Source organism: Schistocerca gregaria, chromosome 4, assembly GCF_023897955.1.
Source record: "Schistocerca gregaria isolate iqSchGreg1 chromosome 4, iqSchGreg1.2, whole genome shotgun sequence".
Lineage (NCBI taxonomy): Eukaryota > Metazoa > Arthropoda > Insecta > Orthoptera > Acrididae > Schistocerca > Schistocerca gregaria.
In genome coordinates, this window is record NC_064923.1 from 197,660,960 (window position 1) to 197,685,668 (window position 24,709).

At 45.2% G+C, this 24,709-nt stretch overlaps 1 protein-coding gene across 1 annotated transcript in view; it reads left to right on the top strand.

Annotated features, from left to right (window-relative positions):
• LOC126268068 (peptidoglycan recognition protein 1-like) overlaps positions 1–19,920 on the top strand; it is an 82,877-nt gene extending 62,957 nt beyond the window's left edge. Inside the window, exons 3-4 of the mRNA XM_049973502.1 lie at positions 3,452–3,669; positions 19,408–19,920. Coding sequence (XP_049829459.1) covers positions 3,452–3,669; positions 19,408–19,812 — 623 coding nt within the window. The 3' untranslated portion in view covers positions 19,813–19,920. The remainder of the gene's footprint in view (positions 1–3,451; positions 3,670–19,407) is intronic.
• Positions 19,921–24,709: the final 4,789 nt, after the last annotated feature.

Sequence of the window (24,709 nt, forward strand, 5' to 3'; positions counted from 1 at the left end):
ATGGAGGCGATAACTGCCGAAAACCGCCTCTTTCATGAATAGCAGCTGACGCGCAACGCTGCCACGAAGAGGGCATTCAACAGGATGAGGAGGGACATAAAAGTTGCCGTTGCGAACCACCGCCATCAGGTATGGTCCAACCGCCTGGCCGCTCTTCGGGTTGACGATGGTACCGCCTGGAAAGCCACACAGCTCTTCCTCCGCCGGCGTCAGCGGATTCCGCCGTTGCAAGTTGGTCGACACATCGTCAGCAGCCCCGTGGACAAAGGCAACGCCATTGCTGACGTTTTCGAACAAAATTTCCAGCCCGTCATGGACCCCATGGATCCGGATCACGTCCGCCTGGTTGCTCAACGTCTCCCGGTGTTCCTCGCTGCCCCTACAGGTGACGAACGTATCGACGAGGTGGATGCTGCTGAAGTCTCCGATCAACTTCGGCGGCTCAACAAACGCAAGGCAGGAGGCCCTGACCAGATTACGAATGAAATGCTGCGACGAATGCTACCGACAACCGCTGAACACCTAGCTCACCTTTTCAATAGCATCCTCCTCACTGGCTGCTATCCTCAGGAGTGGAAACACGCCGAGGTCGTCCCCATCCGAAAGCCTGGGAAGGACCCTCGTCTCCCGAGTAGCTACAGTTTGCTGCCGGCTGTCAGCAAAGTCTTTGAAAGGCTGTATCTCTGCCGCCTCCTGCGTCACATCAGGGAAGAACGTCTGCTACCGGACGAACAATGTGGTTTTCGCCCTGGCCACGCAACGACGCACCAACTGCTTCGCCTCGTTGAAGACGCGCCGCCTGGTTAGGGCTGGAGTTCCCCAAGGCTCCGTCCTCGGCCCCATACTGTACATCCTGTATACCACAGACATGCCGCGAGTGGACAGGGTCCACCTCGCCCTCTACGTGGATGATACAGCGCTGTATAGGCGCAGCATGAATGCAGCTTTGCTCCAACGACGCATGCAGGCAGCGGCTGACACAGTCAGTGGGCCAGGAGGTGGCGCCTCAGCTCCTTATCACCAAGAAGCATATCCCAGCCGACCTACCGCAGTTCACCATCAGGGGAACCGCCCCAAGGTACTACCGCTAAGTACCTGGGTGTGACGCTGGATAGAATGCTCACATGGAGACACCATATCGACGACATCGTCAAAAAGGTCAGGGGTAGACTGACTCAACTCTACCCCTTTCTCAATCCGACACCTGCGCTCCCGCCAGAACTGGGTGTTGCGCTCTATCTTACGCTTATACGCCCGCTTATCGACTACGCCGCTGTGGTTTGGGGCAATGCTGCACGTCGACCGCTTGCAACGCCTTCAGAACCAGATTCTACGTCTGGCATTGCACCTCTCTCTGGACTTCCCGTCGGACGACCTCAACCGCATCTCCAACATCCCTACTGCTCGAGACAGGTTTCGACAGGCTGCACGGCTCTTTTACGAGAAGACCGCGTAGTCTGAAAATCCGCTCCTTCGAGCCCTGGGCCACCGGGTGTAGCGTCTTAACACGACCAGCTGGCCCCACCTGCTTCGCGACCACTGAGTTGCCAGCACGTCCACACCACCGTCCCAGCATACTGACAGGACATCAAACATGAAGTCAGGCCACATCGCACGCTCCGCAAGTTTGGAGGAATAGCCTTCCGGCTTAGACTCTAACGACCCACAGGGACTCATTTGTCCCTGTTAGGCAGTAGCTTCAGAGTATCAGAGGCGCCGGCAGTCGCAGCATGTTGACGTCACCTGAAAAGACGCATTTAGTGAAACTGTATTATCAGAAAGGGGAATGTGCTAGTTCAGCGATGCGATCCTGTCGCCATAGGAAGGGGATTCGAACTGGTAAAGGTCCGTTGACAAATGCAGCTGTGGCGAGAATGATTTCGAAGTTCGAAGTCACGGGTTGTTTAGACGATAGACCCCGTAGTGGCCGACCGAGCATAAGGCTGAGACATTTCAGGAAGAAATGGAGACTGTAGCGGGTTCGTCTATGCACGGGGCTCGTGCAGTCGCACGTCGCACCGGCATTCCATACACTACTGTTTGTTTGGCACTGAGTCGTACCCTTCGATGCTATCCGTACAAAATCCATCGGCATCATAAACTGTTACCTGGCGATTTAGTGAAGTGGAGAGCATTTGCGGTGTGGGCGTTTCAAAAGATGGCGGAAGATGACGATTGGTTGCGTAACGTGTTGTGGACCGACGAAGCTCATTTCACGCTCCGAGGGTCTGCCAACGCCCACAACTGCAGAATTTGGGCTACCGAAAATCCTAGAACTCTCGTGGAAACTCCACTGCACGACGAGAAAGTCACGGTATGGGTTGAATTTACCACATCTACCGTTATCGGGCCTTTTTTCTTCGAGGAAATGCGTGAGTCTGGTTTTGTAACTGATACCGTGACGGGTGAGAGGTACGCCAATATGTTACAGAATCGCAACATCCCCAGCTTGGCTGATCAACACCTGCTGGAACGTACGATGTTTATGCAGGATGGCGTTCCACCCCATATTGCTAGGCGCGTGAAAGATCTCTTGCGCGCGTCGTTTGGTGATAATCGTGTGCTCAGCCGCCATTTTCGTCGTGCTTGGCCTCCCAGGTTCCCAGACCTCAGTCCGTGCGATTACTGGCTTTGGGGTACCTAAAGTCGCAAGTGTATCGTGATCGACCGATATCTCTAGGGATGCTGAAAGACAACATCCGACACCAATGCCTCACCATAACTCCGGACATGCTTTACAGTGCTGTTCACAACATTATTCCTCGACTACAACTATTGTTGAGGGATGATAGTGGGCATATTGAGCATTTCCTGTAAAGAACATCATCTTTGCTTTATCTTACTTTGTTGTGCTAATTATTGCTATTCTGATCAGATGAAGCGCCATTTGTCGGACATTTTTTGAACTTTTGTCTTTTTTTGGTTTTAATAAAACCCCATGTCATTCCAAGCATATGTGTCAATTTGTACCTCTCTATCTACATTATTCCGTGATTTAATCATTTTTCAAATTTATACTGACTTTTTGATCACCCGGTACATTACATGTGTTCTGTCTAGGAAGCCATTCGAAACAGTGCGTATATCCATATGAAACTTTTCGCTTCAAATGATCGTTTCTGCCACATCCCCGAAAACTGGCTATTGCTTCTGGTACACCTTGTATATTTCAAGGCAAGCGAGTGGTTGCTCCCTCTCAGTTACTGCCCGCTTTGCTACTGCTGAGATCGGGTTCTGTTTTTGTCAGGTAGCTGTGTGTGAAAAGTGATGTCCCGCTCTTGCCGGCCGGCTGGAGTGGCCGAATCCTGCTTCGGGCATGGATGCGTGTGATGTCCTTAGGTTAGTTTGGTTTAAGTAGTTCTTAGTTCTAGGGGACTGATGACCACTGCAGTTAAGTCCCATAATGCTCAGAGCCATTTGTACCATTTGAACCCGTTCTTACCATGTGCAGTTTACGGGCCCGACGACGCGGTGGAGGTCTCGGAAGACGTGTCACAGACCAAGTACAGCTCAGAGCGGCGCATCGTGCCGCATTCGTCCTGGAGCCTGCGGCCGCAGCGCCAGAGACTGCAGCTGGCGCATCCGACGCCGTACGTGGTGGTGAAGCACACGGCGGGCGGGCGCTGCTTCGGTCTGTCCGACTGTACACCCGTGCTGCAAGCCATACAGGTGTGTTCGCTTAATTTCCGCTAGTTTTCAAGCTCCCTGCATCAATAATACGACACCGGGTGACACGAGGTCCGCGACTTTTACCCGCTCCCCATAAATTAGCCGTACTGCTACACTCGTACACTATGTGATCAAAAGTATCCAGACACCTGGCTGAAAATGACTTACAAGTTAGTGGCGCTCTCCATCGGTAATGCTGGAATTCAATATGGTGTTGGCCCACACTAATCCTTGATGACAACTTCCACTCTCGCAGCCAAACATTCAGTCAGGTGCTGGGAGGTTTCTTGGGGAATGGCAGGCCATTCTACATTTAGTGCTGCACTCAAGAGAGGTATCGATGTCGGTCGGTGAGGTCTGGCACGAAGTCGGCGTTCCAAAGCATCCCAAAAGTCTTCTGTAGGATTCAAGTCAGGACTCTGTGAGGGCCAATCCATTACAGGGATGTTACTGTCGTGTAACCACTCCGCTACAGGCCGTGCATTATTAACAGGTGCTTGATCGTGTTGAAAGATGCAGTCATCATCCCCGAATTGCTCTTCAATAGTGAGAAGTAAGAAGGTGCTTAAAACATAAAAAAATGTTCAGATGTGTGTGAAATCTTATGGGACTTAACAGCTAAGTTCATGAGTCCCTAAGCTTACACACTACTTAACCTACATTATCCTAAGGACAAACACACACACACCAATGCCCGAGGGAGGACTCGAACCTCCGCCGGGGCCAGCTGTACAGTCCATGACTGCAGCGCCTTAGACCGCTCGCCTAATCCTACGCGGCAAAAACATCAATGTAGGCCTGTGCTGTGATAGTGTCACACAAAACAACAAGTGGTGCGAGCCCCTCCATGAAAAACACGACCACACCATAATACCACCGCCTCCGAATTTTACTGCTGGCACTACACACACTAGCAGATGACGTTCACCGGGCATTGGCCATACCCACACCCTACCATCGGATCGCCACGTTGTGTGCCGTGATTCGTCAGTCCACACGACGTTTTTCCAGTCTTCAATCGTCCAATGTTTACCCTCCTTATACCAAGCGAGGCGTCGACTGGTATGTACCAGCGTGATGTGTGGCTTATGAGTAGCCGCTAGACCATGAAATCCGAGTTTTCTCACCTCCCGCCTAACTGTCATAGTACTTGCAGTGGATCCTGATGCAGTTTGGAATTCCTGTGTGATGGTTTGGACAGATGTCTGCCTATTACAAATTACGACCCTCCTGAACTGTCGGCGGTCTCTTGTCTGTCCACAGACAAGGTCGGCCTGTATACTTTTGTGCTGTACGTGTCCCTTCAAGTTTCCACTTCACTATCACATCGTAAACAGTGGAAATATCGCGTGCAGACATAAGACACAAGCTGATCACATTCTAAGTCCGTGAGTTCCGCGGAGCGCCCCATTCTGCTCTGCTACGATGTCTAAAGACTTCTGAGGTCGGTGATATGGAGTACCTGGCAGTAGGAGGCAGCAAAATGCACCTAGTATGAAAAACCTATTTTTTGGTGGTGTCCGGATACTTTTGATCACATAGTGTATCAGTATTAAACAAATGAGTACTATTACATATTTATTGCAAAACAGAAAAAGATAAATTACTAAATCCACGAGGGAATTATCTGAAAGGGATGGAAATCGATAGATCTGATGTATATTTATAGACAAACAAATGATTACAATTCCAGAAAAATTGGGCGATGTATTCAGGAAAAAGAACTTCACAAAATGAACAAGTCAACAACGTGTTGGTCCACTCTGGCCCTTACGAAAGCAATCATTCCCCTTGGCACTGATTAACAGAGTTGTTGGATATTCTCCTGAAGAATATCGTGCCAAATTCTATCCAGCTGGCGCGTTAGATCGTCAAATTCCCAGGATGGTTTTAGGGCCCTGTCCATAATGCTCCAAACGTGCTCTTGCCGTGCGCAGGCGGGCGTTACCTTGCTGAAATGTAAGCCCAGGAAGGCTTGTAATGAAGGAAACAAAGCAGGTCGTAGAATATTGTCGACGTTCTGCTGTGCTTAAATAAGCCGCTGATGACGACCAAAGGGGTTATGCTATGAAAAGACCATCTCTCCTGGTTGTCTGGCCGTATGATGGGTGACAGTTAAGTTGGTATTCCAAGGCATCTCCAAACACGTCTGCGCTAATATTCCGGACTCAGTTCGATGCGGGACTTATCACTGAAGACAATTCTACCCCATTCAATGAGATTCCACGCCGAATACGTGTCTGGAAACGCTCCGGACAGCGGAGTGGTACCAACCTGTCGCCCACCATCCAGCCCGACAACCAGTAGAGATGGTCTGCGTGCCATTTGTTTTCATTGCAGGACTCCTTTGGTTGTCAGCCGCGACACCCTTACAGCACAGCAGTACGTCGACGATATTCTACGTCCCGGCCTGTTGCCCTCCATGGCGAGCCATCCTGGATTTACATTGCAGCAAGGTAATACCCGCCCGCACACGGCGAGAGTTTCTACTGCTTCCCTTCGTGCTTGCCAAACCCGATCTTGGCCAGCACGGTCACCTGATCGCTCCCCAACCGAGAACGCTTGGAGCATTATGGGTAGGGTCATCCACGCATCTCGGGAATTTGGAGATCTAAACCGCTAACTGGACAGAAGTTGGCACGGTATCTCTCAGGAAGACATCCAACAACTCTATGAATCCGTGCCGAGGCAAGTAACTGCTTACATAAGAGCCAGAGGTTGACCAACATAGTATTGGCGTGTTCAGTTTTGTGAAGCTCTGCCTCTTGAATGAATCATCCAATTTTTCTTAAATTGTAATCATTTGTTCGTCAGTACATGTACATCATATGTACCGATTTCTGTCACATTCGGATAAATCCTTCGTGGTGCATCGCTTTTCTATTCGTTCTTTCATTTTGTCTTAGTGGCTCAAATGGCTCTGAGTACTATGAGACTTAACTGCTGAAGTCATCAGTCCCCTAGAACTTAAACCTAACTAACCTAAGGACGTCACACATATCCATGCCCGAGGCAGGATTCGAACTTGCGACCGTAGCGGTCGCGCAGTTCCAGACTGTAGCGCCTAAAGACGCTCGGCCACTCCGGCCGGCTTGTCTTAGTATATTACAATAACAAGCTTCGATTGCAAGCACTTTTATTCAGGAGATATATTATTTAAGTAAAAGTTAAAATTTAAACTTTCAAATAATAGTCTGTTCATCCCACCGCTGCTCAGTTTTGTTTCCAGTGAATAATTCTATATCACTGTTTTTCTTGTCAGTTTTCGATGCGTCGCCATAACCGACACTATGCAACCAAACGTACTCTTCTCAAGTTATTCACAAAAATGAATCTGTTAGTCAGTCTATAGAACGAGTTATAACGACAATGAAAACACTCGCACTTATTTATCGTTCTCTAACGCCCAGAGCACTGTTCTGCATACATACAGGGTGTACAAAATGAAACTGGCCCGAAAAATATTTTCAGTAATAACGACACGGGACTGATCTCTGTTAATGAACATCACAGAAAATGCTGGAAATGACTACCGTTGAAGTCAACCAGCGCTGCGCTCGATTTATCAGTGAGAGACACCCGTAGCATCTTTGATTGAGGGACAGCAGCATGGCGTTTTCGATTCTGCAGTAGCGCTTCTAGTGTGTGAAGATTATTTCAGTAGACCTGACCATTCAATCTGCTCCACAGGTAAAACTCACAGGGAAAGACATCAGGCGATCGAGGTTGGCCAGGAGATTGCACTACCGCTTCTAATTGCCTTCACCTCACCGCACACCCCCAGCACTAATTATGAGCTTGCCAAGGTGGTGTGAGTTGTTGCTCCGTATGAAAATATTAATGCAGTTCTTCCTGCTTTGTGTCCGTAGCTGGTGGTCTTGTGGTAGCGTTCTCGCTTCCTGTGCATGGGGTCCCGGGTATTTTTCTTCCCTCGAGATGACTGGGTGTTGTGTCGTCTTCATCGTCGTCATTCATCCCCATTACGGTTGGAGGAAGGCAATGGCAAACCACCTCTACTAGGACCTTCCCTAATACAGCGCTGCGGGTCTCCATATCGTCCACTACGCTCCTCGGAGTATGGGACCTCATCATCATCTTCCTGTGAGTTGATCCACATGTGGATTAAACAATTTATGGACTTAGTGGTCAGCATTAACAATTTGGTGAAAGAATCGAGGTATAATGCGGACAACAGACATGGCGCTCCAAATACCAATCTTGAGATCCGAGTACTGATTGTGATTTTCCGAAGCCTAATGGCACTTGGTTGTGAGGTCGCACATCCTGGCAGACTGAACCATCCCTCATCTGAAGAAATGAAAATATGAGGATCCAAAAATCCTGATTACACTTCACTGAGATACCACCAACAAGCGAAAGTTTTTCTGGACGCTTTCACTCGTGCACTGCAGTAAATTTCTAAGTGTACAGCTGCAGGTTGTTCTTGGCAGTGTTTCGACACGATTAGGTCTCAGTTCACAGTTGCAGGGCGTTGAGATTTTGTCAGACTTTGTTCATTCAAGCAACTCTGATTTCCAAACTCTTTTTCCGTAATGTTGCACTGCAGAGCCCGTTTCCTGTCATTTTGCCACTAATTTCTGTATTGCAGACCTTGCTGGAGGTTTTTCTAAAAGAGATCGCCTCCTAAACTCTTGTACTAACAGTACTGCACATAAATCTCGACACTGAACACGTGCCGGCCATAGTGATCGAGCGGTTCTAGGCGCTACAGTCTGCAACCGCGCGACCACTACGGTCGCAGGTTCGAATCCTGCCTCGGGCATGGATGTGTGTGATGTCCTTAGGTTAGTTAGGTTTAAGTAGTTCTAAGTTCTAGGGGACTGATGACGCCAGAATTTAAGCCCCATAGTGTTCAGAGCCACTTGAAGTGAATACGTATTATCCCGTGTACTATTTTTTGTTGCTTTCAACTACTCACTAAATGGATCTGCTCCTCTCATTCACTCAAACGTAGTAACATAGTGAAGAAGTCGGAACAGAGCATGCGGGAGATGCACATGTGGAGACATATGGCAACACCTGACTAGTGCGTCGAAATCACCGTTCCAGCGTTTTCTACGACAGGCAGTTCTCCTGTTCATTAACAACGGTCATGTTAGTTCCGTGCCAGTCTTAAGGGGCTCTCACATGCTCAGTATTCACTGCGTAGTAATAGTGTCAATATACTGCGCGGAAGTCTGAGACCGATAACAATAATATTGGGCAGATTCTATACCCGTTACGAGTCAGTTACCATTCTTCCTACGCAACGAATATGTCTGTGCTGTACCATGTGAAACTGTATGCGTGTATTGCGTCTGAGCTGCATGCCTCTCCAAACGCAAACAGAATGAGTGAAACTATTCTGAAAATCTTCCATAAACTTTTCAGTGGACGAGAGGCACGTTCACTGCGGCCGAGGTTCGTAAATAACAACAACAGCTAATAATGAATTAAACAAATGAAGTGTGTAAGTTGTCTTGTACACGACCTATTTTATATATATTTCTCTACTGTAATAAATGTTGCAAATGCAATAAAACAGTTATTTACTTATTACTGATTGAAAATCACGTGATCTTGGCTCCGCATGAGACAACTGTTACAAGAGGAGATATTTACGTTCGCTAGACAGCTGACCTTATCTGCAATATCTGAACACTGGTTCAAGTAAAGTAAAGGTTTCTGCTTACTGCCATGACACCATTATCTTCAGTTTCCTCTGTTACGGTGGACAACGAGGTACCTGGCGTTTCCTGAACTTCCAGAAATTTTTATTTCTCAAAGTACCGCATGGTGCTTTAACATACATCCTCTACCATTCTCCATGACATTTGTCATTTACTTTCTTCAGTTCTTTGAGGAAATTTGTTTAAGGCAAAGTTGTTCGGAGCAAACTGAATTTCTGTCGATCCGATAGGAACTGTCGTTAATTGTGCATCATCACCCTTATGCCGTACAATGCGCTGAGCGAACGTCAATATTTTTAAACTCTTCGATCATCATATTGAGCGAGTGAGGTAACCTTTATAAATATTTTGCGGGACAATATTATTTTCACCAGTCTGTATGTGTATATGCGCTGCTCTACCTAAAGGGTAAGTTGCAGAAATCGAGGAGGGGATTAGTGGACTCTTCCTCGAGCTCTTCGGAATTGCAATGTACGTCCAAAACACTGACTGCGCCACTTCATAGCTTATTGATTCTAGTTTGTGTCTAGGTACGACACCATAGTGATCGTTTAATTATTACGAGGGCTATCCACAAAGTACACTACGTTTTCGTTAGTGTCCTTTAAGGGCTGGGCTAGCGCGGCCATCTTGGTGTCATGGCATTCTGCCGCTCAGTCGGCATTCTGCCGTGCTAGTGAGAGGTTCGTACTGTACTCCGTTGAGTTACTGTGACAGTTTGAAATGTCAGCGTTAATTGAAAATGCCGCGAAGTGTGAAGTGCGTGCTGTAATAAGGTTTCTGAGTGCAAAAAACTGTACACTGATAGAAATCTAGCGGCAGCTTCGTGAAGTGTATGGGGACAACATAATCACTGAAGGTGGAGTGCGTCAGTGGGTCATAAAATTTAAAAATGGCCGAACTAACGTTCACGACGAAGAGCGAAGTGGAAGACCCAGCATAGTGACTGCCGAACTTGTCGAAAAAGTCGATGCCGCGGTCCGTGAAAACTGTAATTTCACAATAACGGAACACTCTATGAGTTTTCCACAGCTTTCACGAAGTTTGTTGCACGAAATCATTACCAAAAAGCTTGGTTACCACAAGTTTTGTGCAAGATGGATACCAAAAATCTTGACAGAGATTCACAAAAATCAGCGAATGGGTGCAGCGTTAACGTTTTTGGACGCTTACGAGAAAGATTGCGACTCATTACCCGATCGCATCGTTACTGGTAACGAAACATAGGTTAGGCATGTGAACTGCGAGACAAAATTGCAGTCAATGCAGTGGGAGCACACAAATTCCCCCCAAAAACCGAAGAAATGCATGCAGACAATGTCGGCAAGGAAGGTGATGTCGACTGTCTTTTGGGACAGAAAAGGTGTGATTATTGTGAATTTCCTGGAAATAAGCACTACAATAAAGTCTCAAAGGCTTTGCCAAACTCTGCACAACCTCAGAAGAGCAATACAAAACAAGCGCAGGGGAAAGTTAGGCTCAAAGATCTTGCTGATTCACAACAACGCCCGGGCCCACACGGCAAATGCCACTCGTGAAGTTCTCGAATCTTTTAAGTGGGAGTTGTTTCCTCATCCGCCGTACAGTCCCCACCTGGCACCGAGCGACTTCCACTTATTCTCAGCAATGAAGAACTGGTTGGCTATGCAGCGTTTTGTTGACGACGCACAGCTTCAGGAAGGGGTAACCACGTGGTTGAAGGCGCAGGCGGCCGAATTTTACGACGAAGGAATTTCCAAGCTCGTCCATGTAGAAAATTAGTATTTAAGTGTGGCTTTCATCTATATATAATAAAATTTGTTTCCAATACTCTATTTATTTTTAATTCCAAAACGTAATATACTTTGTGGATAGCCCTCGTAATTTGTGTAGCATAGTCAGAATCAGGAAAGCTTTCTATGTGCAGTGATATGTCAACATCCCAATTCCGCAAGTAAGCTTGCGGGATATTATTTACATTTGACATGTTATTTCCAGAGAACACTAAAGCTTGTTTCTGTGGAACACTTGAATTCTTTAACGGCTATTGCGGTTTCGACAGACTAGTCAGTATCAACAGCTCTACAAAAATTAAAAAGCAGTTTACAAATAGAAGTATAATTACATAGCACTGTTGTTGTTGTTGTTGTGGTCTTCAGTCCTGAGACTGGTTTGGTGCAGCTCTCCATGCTACTCTATCCTGTGCAAGCTTCTTCATCTCCCAGTACCTACTGCAGCCTACATGCTTCTCAATCTGCTTAGTGTATTCATCTCTTGGTCTCCCTCTACGATTTTTACCCTCCACGCTGCCCTCCAATGCTAAATTGGTGATCCCTTGATGCCTCAGAACATGTCCTACCAACCGATCCCTTCTTCTAGTCAAGTTGTGCCACAAACTTCTCTTCTCGCCAATCCTATTCAATACCTCTTCATTAGTTATGTGATCTACCCATCTCATCTTCAGAATTCTTCTGTAGCGCCACATTTCGAAAGCTTCTATTCTCTTCTTGCCCATACTATTTATCGTTTATGTTTTACTTCCATACATGACTACACTCCATACAAATACTTTCAGATACGACTTCCTGACACCTAAATCTATACTCGATGTTAACAAATTCTCTTCTTCGGAAACGCTTTCCTTGCCATTGACAGTTTAATTTTTTATCCTCTCTACTTCGACCATCATCAGTTATTTTGCTCCGCAAATAGCAAAACTCCTTCCCTACTTTAAGTGCCTCATTCACAATCATCATCATCATCATCATTTAAGACTGATTATGCCTTTCAGCGTTCAGTCTGGAGCATAGTCCCCCTTATAAAATTCCTCCGTGATCCCCTATTCAGTGCTAACATTGGTGCCTCTTATGATGTTAAGCCTATTACTTCAAAATCATTCTTAACCGAATCCAGGTACCCTCTCCTTGGTCTTCCCCGACTCCTTCTACCCTCTTCTGCTGAACCCATGAGTCTCTTGTGTAACCTTACTTCTCCCATGCATGTGACATGACCCCACAATCTAAGCCTGTTCGCCCTGACTGCTACATCTATAGAGTTCATTCCTAGTTTTTCTTTGATTCCCTCATTGTGGACACCCTGCTGCCATTGTTCCCATCTACTAGTACCTGCAATCATCCTAGCTACTTTCATATCCGTAACCTCAACCTTATCGATAAGGTAACCTGAATCCACCCAGCTTTCGCTCGCATACAACAAAGTTGGTCGAAAGATTGAACGGTGCACAGATAACTTAGTCTTGGTACTGACTTCCTTCTTGCAGAAGAAAGTAGATCGTATCTGAGCGCTCACTGCATTATCTTTGCTACACCTCCCTTCCAGTTCTTTCACTATGTTGCCATCCTGTGAGAATATGCATCCTAAGTTCTTGAAACCGTCCACCTGTTCTAATTTTGTTCCTCCTATTTGGCACTCAGTCCGTTTCTATCTCTTTTCCACTGACATTACTTTCGTTTAGAGATGCTAATCTTCATACCATAGTCCTTACATTTCTGATCTAGCTCTGAAATATTACTTTGCAAACTTTCAATCGAATCTGCCATCACAACTAAGCCGTCCACATGTGCAAGACTGCTAGTTTTGTGTTCACATATCTTAATCTCACCCCGCCAGTCTATTGTTTTCAACATATGATCCACAAATAATATGAACAACAGTGGATACAGGTTGCAGTCTTGTCTTATCCCTGAAACAATTCTGAACCATGAACTCAATTTCCCATCAACTCTAACTGCTGCCTGACTATCCATCTAAAGACCTTTAATTGCTTGCAAAAGTTTGCCTCCTATTCCATAATCTCGTAGAACAGACAATAACTTCCTCCTAGGAAACCGGTCATATGCCTTTTCTAGATCTATAAAGCATAGATACAATTCCCTGTTCCACTCATAACACTTCTCCATTATTTGCTGTAAGCTAAAGATCTGGTCCTGACAACCTCTAAGAGGCCTAAACGCACACTGATTTTCATCCAATTGGTTCTCAACTAATACTCGCACTTTCCTTTCAACAATACCTGACAAGATTTTACCCACAACGCTGATTAAAGAGATACCTCTGTAGTTGTTACAATCTTTTCTGTTTCCATGTTTAAAGATTGGTGTGATTACTGATTTTGTCCAGTCTGATGGAACCTGTCCTGACTCCCAGGCCATTTCAATTATCCTTGTGTAGCCATTTAAGACCTGACATTCCACTGTGTTTGATGATTTCTGACTTAATTTCATCCACCCCAGCTGCTTTATTGCACTGCAATCTATTGACCATTTTCTCCACTTCCTCAAATGTGATCCTATTTCCATCATCATTCCTATCCCATTGTACCTCTAAATCTGAAACATTACTGATCGTATTTTCACCTACATTGAGCAACTCTTCAAAATATTCCCTCCATCTGCCCAAGGAATCCACAGGATTCACCAGCAGTTTTCCTGACCTGTCCAAAATACTTGTCATTTTCTTCTTACCTCCCTTTCGAAGACTGCTAATTACACTCCAGAATGGTTTTCCAGCATCTTGACACAAAGTCTCCAACCTGTTCCCAAAGTGTTCCCAACATTTCTTCTTGGATGCTGCAATTATCTGTTTGGCTTTGTTTCTTTCTTCAACATAACTTTCTCTGTCTACCTGAGTTCTATTATGTAGCCATTTTTGATACGCCTTCTTTTTCCTTTTACAGGCTGCCTTGACTGTGTCATTCCACCATGATGTTTGCCTCATCCTACCTTTACACACAACTATTCCAAGACATTCTTTAGCCACTTCTAGTACTGTGTCCCTGTACCTTGTCCATTCCTTTTCCAATGACTGTAATTGACTACATTCAACTAACTGTTACCTTTCTGAGATCGCTGTTATGTACTTGTGCCTGATTTCCTTATCCTGAAGTTTCTCCACTCTTATCATCCTACATATGGACCTGACCTCCTGCACTTTCAGCCTCACAATCCCAATTTCACTGTAGATTAAATAATGATCAGTGTCATCAAAGAATCCCCTGAATACACATGTGTCCCTCATAGCCTTCCTGGGTTCCTGATCTGTTATTATATAGTCAATGACAGATCTGGTTCCCCTGCCTTCCCAAGTACACCAGTGAATGTTTTTATGTTTAAAAAAGGAGTTTGTGATTACTAAGCCCATACTGGCACAGAAATCCAAGAGTTGTTTCCCATTCCTGTTGGCCTCCATATCCTCTCCAAATTTACCCATAACCTTTTCATAACCTTCTGTTCGATTTCCAATCCTGGCATTAAAATCACCCATGAGCAGAACACTGTCCTTGTCCTTTACTCTAACAACTACATCACTAAGTGCCTCATAAAAACTATCCATCTTATCTTGATCTGTCCCTTCACAATGCGAATATACTGACACAATCCTAATTTTCTTGCTAGACACTGTCAAATCTATCCACATCAGTCGTTCATTTACATACCTTATTGCAACTACGCTGGGTTCCATTTCTTTCGTGATGTGAAGCCCTACACCCCATTGTGCTATTCCTGTTTTGACTCCTGACAGGTAGACCTTGTATTCTCCCACTTCCTCTTCTTTCTCACCCCTTAACCGAATGTCACTAACAGCTAAAACGTCTGGCCCCATCTTACTTTCAGCCTCTGCCAGCTCTACCTTCTTCCCAGAGTAGGCCCCATTGATGTTAATAGCTCCCCATCTCATTACCATTCGTTTGCCATGTCGTATCTTAGGAGTCCCTGGTTTGTCAGTTAGAGGTGGGTTCCATCACCTCCAAAGGTCCGAGGCATTTTGCTCTGATTGTTGCCAGTATCATATTTAAAGTACTGTGGAAGCAGGTTGCTAGCCTTATTTCCCCGATTCCCATTGAGTTTTACCCCTAACGGTTGAGAGACTAACCAGTGGATTTGGTAGTCTTTGCCGTATGAGCACAAAGGTGACCACGACTCAGAATATGCCTGAGATGCCCAGCCTTATTCCAAAGTAACTGGTATCCCGACTGTCGGGACCACTTGCTTGGCCACTAATACGTTGCTCGTGGTTCATGAACTAGGAGATGACTACAGGAACCCACATCTTGAACCACAAGTGCCTCATTTCCTAATCTAATTCCCTCAGCATCACCCGACTTAATTCGACTACATGCCATTATCCTCGATTTGATTTTGTTGATGTTCATCTTATATCCTCTTTTCAAGACACTATCCATGTTCAACTGTTCTTCCAAGTCCTTTCCTGTCTCTGACTGAATTACAATGTCATCGGCGAACCTCAAAGTTTTTATTTCCTCTCCATGGATTTTAATATCTACTCCGAATTTTTCTATTGTTTCTGTGGTGTGCGTACTGTAAGACCTTCGGCACACACACCATCAGACTATTTGACTTGTTGCTCTAATGAAGTAGACGAGTGTCAGCAATACATCTCGTGGTCTTATCGTGGAGTGTTTATCCTCCGCCGCTAGGTCATACGATAGAAATGCCACTTGCATGCTTAGAATAGCAAATTGACGGTAACCAATTTTAAACAGAACTTGATTAATATTCATACAAATTTATTAAAATAATAATAATCATAAACCTTACTTAACTTGATTCTGGATGCTATTTACAATTGACAATCTGAAGTTCCTTTGGTCTTAGTATGTTAATATTATTCTCACATATCTCTGATACTTGACAAAGTGTCTACACATTTCTCTTCATGGCTATGTACAGGAATATGATAAATCTTATTAGGCGCAGACTGAAACTTGACTATAGACTAATGCAGACTATTGCAGACTGACTAATCGAAGGTCTGTACTCTTGTTATAATACCTCGAGCGCTCAGGTATCACTGCTCGAGTGTGATCCGCGTGGAGAAATGGTTCTACGTTAGCAGCAATCTCATTGGCTGCGTTACATATTAATACACGGATCGGCGGAAACAGAATTTGGTCCGTCTCTAAGACAGCGCCATCTCATAGTGCGGAGATGAAAGTGCGCTGCACCTGCGCTGTTGTGCTTAGCGGGGCGAGATCTATTGGGAAAGTTGCGTACGTGCTAACTATGCAGAAATATATACACAACAGTTTCCTTCACTGTTTGCTCAATATACAGACTGAATAACATCGGGGAGAGGCTACAACCCTGTCTCACTCCCTTCCCAACCACTGCTTCCCTTTCATGTCCCTCGACTCTTATAACTGCCATCTGGTTTCTGTACAAATTGTAAATAGCCTTTCGCTCCCTGTATTTTACCCCTGCCACCTTCAGAAATTGAAAGAGAGTATTCCAGTCAACATTGTCAAAAGCTTTCTCTAAGTCTACAAATGCTAGAACGTAGGTTTGCCTTTCCTTTATCTTCGAAAATAAGTTGTAGGGTCAGTATTGCCTTACACATTCCAGCATTTCTACGGAATCCAAACTGATCTTCCCCAAGGTCGGCTTGTACCAGTTTTTCCATTCGTATGTAAAGAAATTGTGTTAGGATTTTGCAGCCTCGACTTATGAAACTGATAGTTCGGTAATTTTCACATCTGTCAACACCTTCTTTCTTTGGGATTGGAATTATTATATTCTTCTTGAAGTCTGAGGGTATTTCGCCTGTCTCGTACACCTTACTCACCAGATGGTAGAGTTTTGTCAGGGCTGGCTCTCCCAAGCATGTCAGTAATTCAAATGGAATGTTGTCTACTCCTCTGTCAGACTCTTCACACAGTATCATATCTCCCATTTCATCTTCGTCTACATCATCTTCCGTTTCCATAATGTTGTCCTCAAGTACATGGCCCTTGTGTAGAGCCTCTATATACTTCTTCCAAATTTCTGCTTTCCCCTCTTTGCTCAGGACTGGTATTCCGCCTAAACTCTTAGATATTGATACAAGTGGTACTCTTTTCTCCAGAGACCTCTTTAATTTTCCTGAAGGCAGTATCTATCTTACCCCTAGTGATATATGCTTCTACATCCTTACATTTGTCCTCTAGCCATCCCTGCTTAGCCATTTTGCACTTCCTCTCGATCTCATTTTTTAGACGTTTGTATTCCTCTTTGCCTGCTTCACTTACTGCATTTTTATATTTTCTCCTTTCATCAATTAAATTCAGTATTTCTTCTGTTACCCAAGGATTTCTACTAGCCCTCGTCTTTTTACCTACTTGATCCTCTGGTGCCTTCGCTACTTCATCCCTCAGAGCTACCCATTCTTCGTCTACTGTATTTTTTTCCCCTATTCCTGTCAGTTTTTCCCTTCCCTAAAACTCTGTATAACCTCAGGTTTTTTCAGTTTATCAAGACCCCATCTCCTTAAATTCCCACCTCTTTGCAGTTTCTTCAGTTTTAATCTACAGGTCATAACCAATAGATTGTGGTCACAGTCCACATCTGCCCCTGGAAATGTCTTACAGTTTAAAACCTGGTTCCTAAATCTCTGTCTTATCATTGTATAATCTATCTGAAACCTTCTAGTATCTCCAGGGTTCTTCCATGTATACAACCTTCTTTTATGGTTGTTGAACCAAATGTTAGCTATGATTAAGTTGTGCTCTGTCCAAAATCCTACCAGGCAGCTTCCTCTTTCATTTCTTACCCCCAATCCATATTCATCTACTATGTTTCCTTCTCTCCCTTTTCCTACTGCCGAATTCCAGTCACCCATGACTATTAAATTTTCGTCTCCCTTCACTATCTGAATAATTTCTTTTATTTCATCGTACGTTTCTTCAATTTCTTCGTCATTTGCAGAGTTAGTTGGCATATAAACTTGTACTACTGTAGTAGGCGTGGGTTTCGTGTCTATCGTGGCCACAATAATGTGTTCACAGTGCTGATTGTAGTAGCTTACCCGCAATCCTATTTTTTTTTGTCATTATTAAACCTACTCCCACATACCCCTATTTGATTTTGTATTTATAACCCTGTATTCACCTGACCAAAAGTCTTGTCCTCGTGCCACTGAACTTCACTAATTCCCACTATATCTAACTTTAACCTATTCATTTTCCTTTTTAAATTTTCTAACCTACCTGCCTGATTAAGGGATCTGACATTCCACGCTCCGATCCGTAGAACGCCAGTTTTCTTTCTCCTGATAATGACATCCTCTTGAGTAGCCCGGAGATCCGAATGGGGGACTATTTTACCTCCGGAATATTTTACCCAAGAGGACGCCATCATCATTTAATCATACAGTAGAGCTGCATGTCCTGGGAAAAATGACGGCCGTAGTTTCCCCTTGCTTTCAGCCATTCACAGTACCAGCACAGCAAGGCCGTTTGGTTAGTGTTACAAGGCCAGATCAGTCAATCATTCAGACTGTTGCCCGTGCAACTACTGAAAAGGCTGCTGCCCCTCTTCAGGAACCACACGTTCATCTGGTATCTCAACAGATACCCCTCCGTTGTGGTTGCACCTACGGTACAGCTATCTGTATCATTGAGGGACGCAAGCCTCCCCACCAACGGCAAGGTCCATGGTTCATGGGGGGTGGGGGGGGGGTGGGAATGATCATATAAAATTAATTATTGGTAAGGCGGGTGCCAGGTTGAGATTCATTGGGAGAGTCCTTAGAAAATGTAGTCCATCAACAAAGGAGGTGGCATACGAAACACTCGTTCGATCTACACTTGAGTACCAGGTCGGGTTGACAGAGGACTTAGAAAAGATCCAAAGAAGAGCGGCGTGTTTCGTCACAGGGTTATTTGGTAAGCGTGATAGCGTTACAGAGATGTTTAGCAAATTCAAGTGGCAAGCTCTGCAAGAAAGGCGCTCTGCATCGCGGTGTTGATTGCTGTCCAGGTTTCGAGAGGTTGCGTTTCTGGATGAGGCTTCCCTCTACTTATACCTCTCGAGGAGATCATAAATATAAAATTAGAAAGATTCGACGGGCAGGGAGGATTTCTGGCAGTCGTTCTTCCCATCGAACCATACGTGACTGGAACAGGAATGGGAGGTAATGACAGTGGCACGTAAAGTGCCCTCCGCTGGGTGGCTTGCGGAGTATAAATGTAGATGTAGATGTAGATAGTGGCTCTAGAATTGAAATTTGTGCCACTGCGTTTTTCACCCAGTCTAGATGTCTTCCTTGTTTGCAGGAGCTGCATTGGCAGATGTATCAGCAGCCGGAGATCTCCTACAACTTCCTGATCGACAGCAGCGGCAATATCTACGAGGGCCGCGGCTGGAACGGCACGAACACCAGTAAGGGTTTCGTGCTGCGCTGCAACGTGGACGTGGCGCTTATGGGCAATTACGTGGAGCACAACGTGACGAGGCAGATGTCGTCGGCACTGCGCTGGCTGCTGGACGAGGGCGTGAGGACCGGCATGCTGGCGGCCGAGTACCGCCTGCTGGCGCACAACCAGGTCAAGAACACGCTGAGCCCGGGCCGCTGGGCGCTGATGGAGATCGCAGACTGGCCACACCGCTGCCGCTGGGACTGCGACCGGGGCGTCCCCTGCATCCGTCCAGCCGACGGCGACGACAGCTCCGGCCAGTAGATCTGCTCGTTCGAGAATCCTGTCATCTCGAAATATCGTTATGTAGCACAGTTGACAACAAACATGTAAATAAATCTGAACTTTCCTAGTAAATACGTTCTCTACATTCTTCTTTCTTCTTCTTCTTCCTTCGTTTACGCCATAGTCCCACAGCGATCGCAGGTTCGGCGTGGTGAGAACGGATTTGGCATGTTTAGTTTTAGGGGTGGCTGGATGCCATTCCTGCTGCCACCCCGAACCCCCAGGGATGGAATCAGTGTACCCCAGCTGGCTGCATCTAGGGTAAATCGTGAAATAGTGAGAACGACTTCCAAATGTCTGCAACGCGTGTAACTGAGGCGGAACGTGGGACCAGCCTGGTATTCACCTAGTGGGATTTGGAAAACCGCCTAAAAGCCACATCCAGGCTGGCCGGCACACCGACTCTCGTCGTTAATCCACCGGGCGGATTATATCCGGGGCTGCCGTGCCTACCCGAGCCAAGGAAGCAGCGCGGTAGCGCTCTCGGTTACCCTGACGGGTCAAATACGCTTTCTACATTGTCCTGTTGGAAATCATCATAATCTCTGTAAAGAAAACATAAAACTGTATGTCAACAACAAACAAAAACCGCTGTTTGCATTTCAGTTCCTGACTGAGGGCAAGGACAAACTGTTAAGTTGCTCTTCTTTGGTGCGCTGTCAACGTTGTGGAACTGGTACCGCGTGGCTATGTGCCCATCCAACACAGACGCAAGTGATGGCAGTGAAGTGGTGTTCGTATGTCGTGGGACAGCGATATGCACATATACGAGGGTCACTCCAAAAGAAATACACACTATTTTTTTTAATCCATCTTTTATTCTACGCTACTGACCATTAAAATTGCTACACCACGAAGATGACATGCTACAGACGCGAAATGTAACCGACAGGAAGACGATGCAGTGATATGCAAATGATTAGCTCTTCAGAGCATTCACACAAGGTTGGCGCCGGTGGCGACACCTACAATGTGCTGACATGAGGAAAATTTCCAACCGATTTCTCATAAAAAAACAGCAGTAGACCGGCGTTGCCTGTTGAAACGTTGTTGTGATGCCTCGTGTAAGGAGGTTAAATGCGTACCATCACGTTTCCGACTTTGATAAAGGTCGGATTGTAGCCTATCGCGATTGCGGTTTATCGTATCGCGACATTGCTGCTCGCGTTGGTCGAGATCCAATGACTGTTAGCAGAATATGGAATCGGTGGGTTCAGCAGGGTAATACGGAACGCCGTGATGGACCCCAACGACCTCGAATCACTAACAGTCGAGATGACAGGCATCTTATCCGCATGGTTGTAACGGATCGTGCACCCACGTCACGATCCATGAGTCAACAGATGGGGACGTTTGCAAGGCAACAACCATCTGCACGAAGAGTTTGACGATGTTTGCAGCAGCATGGACTATCAGCTCGGAGACTATGGCTGCGGTTACCTTTGACGCTGCATCACAGACAGTAGTGCCAACGACGAACTTAGGTGCACGAATGGAAAACGTCATTTTTTCGGATGAATCAAATTCTGTTTACAGCATCATGATGGTCGTATCCGTGAACATTGGAAGCATGTATTCGTCATAGCCATACTGGCGTATCACCCGGCGTGATGGTATGTGGTGCCATGGGTTACACGTCTCGGTCACCTCTTTTTCGCATTGACGGCACTTCGAACAGTGGACGTTACATTTCAGATGTGTTACTAGTCCTGGCTCTACCCTTCATTCGATCCCTGCGAAACCCTACATTTCAGCAGGATAATGCACGACCTCATGTTGCAAGTCGTGTACGGGCCTTTCTGGATACAGAAAATGTTCGATTGTGGCCCTGGCCACCACATTTTCCAGATCTCTCACCAACTGAAAACGTCTCGTCAATGGCGGCCGAGCAACTGGCTCGTCACAAGACGCCTGTCACTACTCTTGATGAACTATGGTATCGTATTGAAGCTGCATGTGCAGCTGTACCTGTACACGCCATCCACGCTGTGTTTGACTCAATGCCAAGGTGTATCAAGGCCGTTATTACGACCAGAGGTGGTTGTTCTGGGTACTGATTTCTCAGGATGTATGCAACCAAATTGCGTGAAAATGTAATCACATATCATTTCTCGTATAATATATTTGTGCAATGAATACCCGTTTATCACCTGCAGTTCTTCTTGGTGTAGCAACTACTAAGCGATGTGAGAATTTGACAGCTAATCTCCAGAATTTTGATTTGTTTTACTCTATAACTGAAGAGTTAAAAAATACCAGAATGAAATTTTCACTCTGCAGCTGAGGATTCGCTGATATGAAACTTCCTGGCAGATTAAAAGTGTGTGCCGGACCGAGACTCGAACTCGGGACCTTTGTCTTTCTCGGGCAAGTGCTCTACCACCTTTTTTTCCATTTTGTTCGGTATAGTTCGTTGCGTTTGGTCTGGGCGGATGTCACAAGACATCCGTTCAAGTTGATCGTTGACTCCTTGACTCAGTTTTTTTTTTATTACAGAGAGCACGCACCCCTCTGACTGAACACGCTGAGTGCCGTGCCAGCACCAACTGAGCTTCCCAAGCACGACTAACACCCTGTCCTCACAGCTTTACTTCTGCCAGTATCTCGTCTCTTACCTTCCAAACTTCACAGAAGCTCTCCTGTGAACCTTGCAGAACTAGTGCTCCTGAAAGAAAGGATATAGCGGAGACGTGGCTTAGCCACAGCCTGGGGGATGTTTCCAGAATGAGATTTTCACTATGCAGTGGAGTGTTCACTGATATGAAACTCCCTGGCAGATTAAAACTGTATACCGGAGCAAGATTCGAACTCAGGACCTTTGCCTTTCGGCAAGTTTCAGTTAAAAAAAATATGTTGGTCAACTGAAAATACGATTGAGTACAATTCGTAATCATTGAAATACTAATAAAGTAATAACAAAATGCAGTCAGGGTTTTTTAACCAATTAGTTTTAGTTACTATTATGTTCACTTAGCAATTTGTCCTATTATTTTGATGATTGGAGTCACTACACACATGAAAGCGAAGTTTGTTCTTAGAAAATAGTAAAATTTAGGTAAATAAGCACTGTAAATCATAAAATTATGTATTCATTATAAGTTGACTAATAGTTTGATAAGTGTTCATATTCTTGTAGCAAGTTAACGATCAATTCAGTCATTTACTCGAAGTAACATGAGTATACCTGTAACGTGCGTCTTTCCCACTCTCGGATTTAAACGCAACGGATGATGCGTAGCGCATGCACATTCTAAAAGTGCTTTTGCAAGCTTTCTATGTAATTTATCTATGAATGAGATACGGAAAATTCTTTTTCGAAAACTTTCTCTTTGCGTAACGTGTTTTCCAGGTATCGTATTCAACTGTTGAGCAATCCGGACTTTTGGATGGCCCTGTATTAAGCTTGTGGACAGTGTAGTGAAACAAAACTCTAGTCAGGGAAAGGCTGAATTTGAAGTAATGAAAATGAATCTGATTAAATGCAAAAGAATCTAATCGTGTACCCTGTGAACACTATTTGGCTGAAACTCAGTACTGAAGCATGGTATGAAACTTGTTAACAAGGAGTGTGATGTGTGACTTGAAGGACGCACAAAAGAAAATACTGTTGCACTCAGAAGAATGTAACTGTTTAAGATTACCATCAATGTTCACAGTTAATTAATCTGCTTGCTTAGCACACCACCTGTAAATTCGGACTACATACTGTTTGCTCACAAGAATGCAGAGCGAGATCTGCCCTGAAAGAAAAGTAACTTACCTCTTGCTCACCATAAATTTTTCTTTATTTGTCAGAAACAAACTGTGACTGCCTGCTCACACTACAAAATATTTAAAACTGTAGTGGGAATGATGGAGGAGGCTTTTACTGTGTAGAAAAGCGTCCGTAAAAAATTAAATTCTGATTATTTTCAAAGAAGACTGTACAACCTAAGATGACTCTTAAAAATTATGAAATTCTCTCGTTACAAAAATTACAGACATTTAAACCAATTGCGTTACTAGTGACATAATGAAAACAAAGAGATCAAATTAACTCTAATCATGAATATTAATTATGTAAGGTATAAAGATATTCTTCAGTTAATGGTTCTGACAAATAAGCATTTCATTCTTATGCATGCATTGGTTACCTTGAAATGTTCCTTCAAAAATCCTCTCCATCAATGAAGTTAAGAAAACATCTTTACAAACAAGCATTCATCTCCACAATAAAGTATTCCAAATAATTTCTCAAAGACTCACAAATGTAAGTAAGAACGCCCTAGCCGTCCACAACTGACTGTCGACCAAGCACATCCCAGGTTAAATTACACACAATGTCAAGGTTCGTATCCACTACCTGTGAGTAGTGGGACAACCTTCGTGCCACCCCACTCCCCATTGTTGTAAATTTATTCAAGATGGCGGCGATGACGACATCCAATATGGCGGCTTTTGGCGGGAAAATAGGCCACTGGTGTACGTCCACTGACCTAACCTCAAGAAAAAATGGCGGGAATTTTGAATTCTGGCGGGAAAATAGACCATTGGGCTACGTCCACTAACCTAAGCCTCGCCAACCCCTGGCCAGCGCACGGAGACACTGCCGACGCCTGACACGTGAGGCCGCCGGCCACTCGCACTTGGGAGGAGCCCAGCGATCGTTCCCACATCGTAAACATGTTTTCTCTGGACACTCTGGAACTTGCCGAGTTTGACGTCACAGCCGTCCCTTGACGGCTCAACACGTGTATTCGTCGCCTCCACACATTTCCCGCCAAAATTGTTTGCCTCGGAGCTGAATCACACAATGGTCGGCTGTTCCCTACCACACTTTTGACATCAAAGTTGTTTTCCAGGGCACATTCAAACCTGTCGATGCCGACCGCTCACC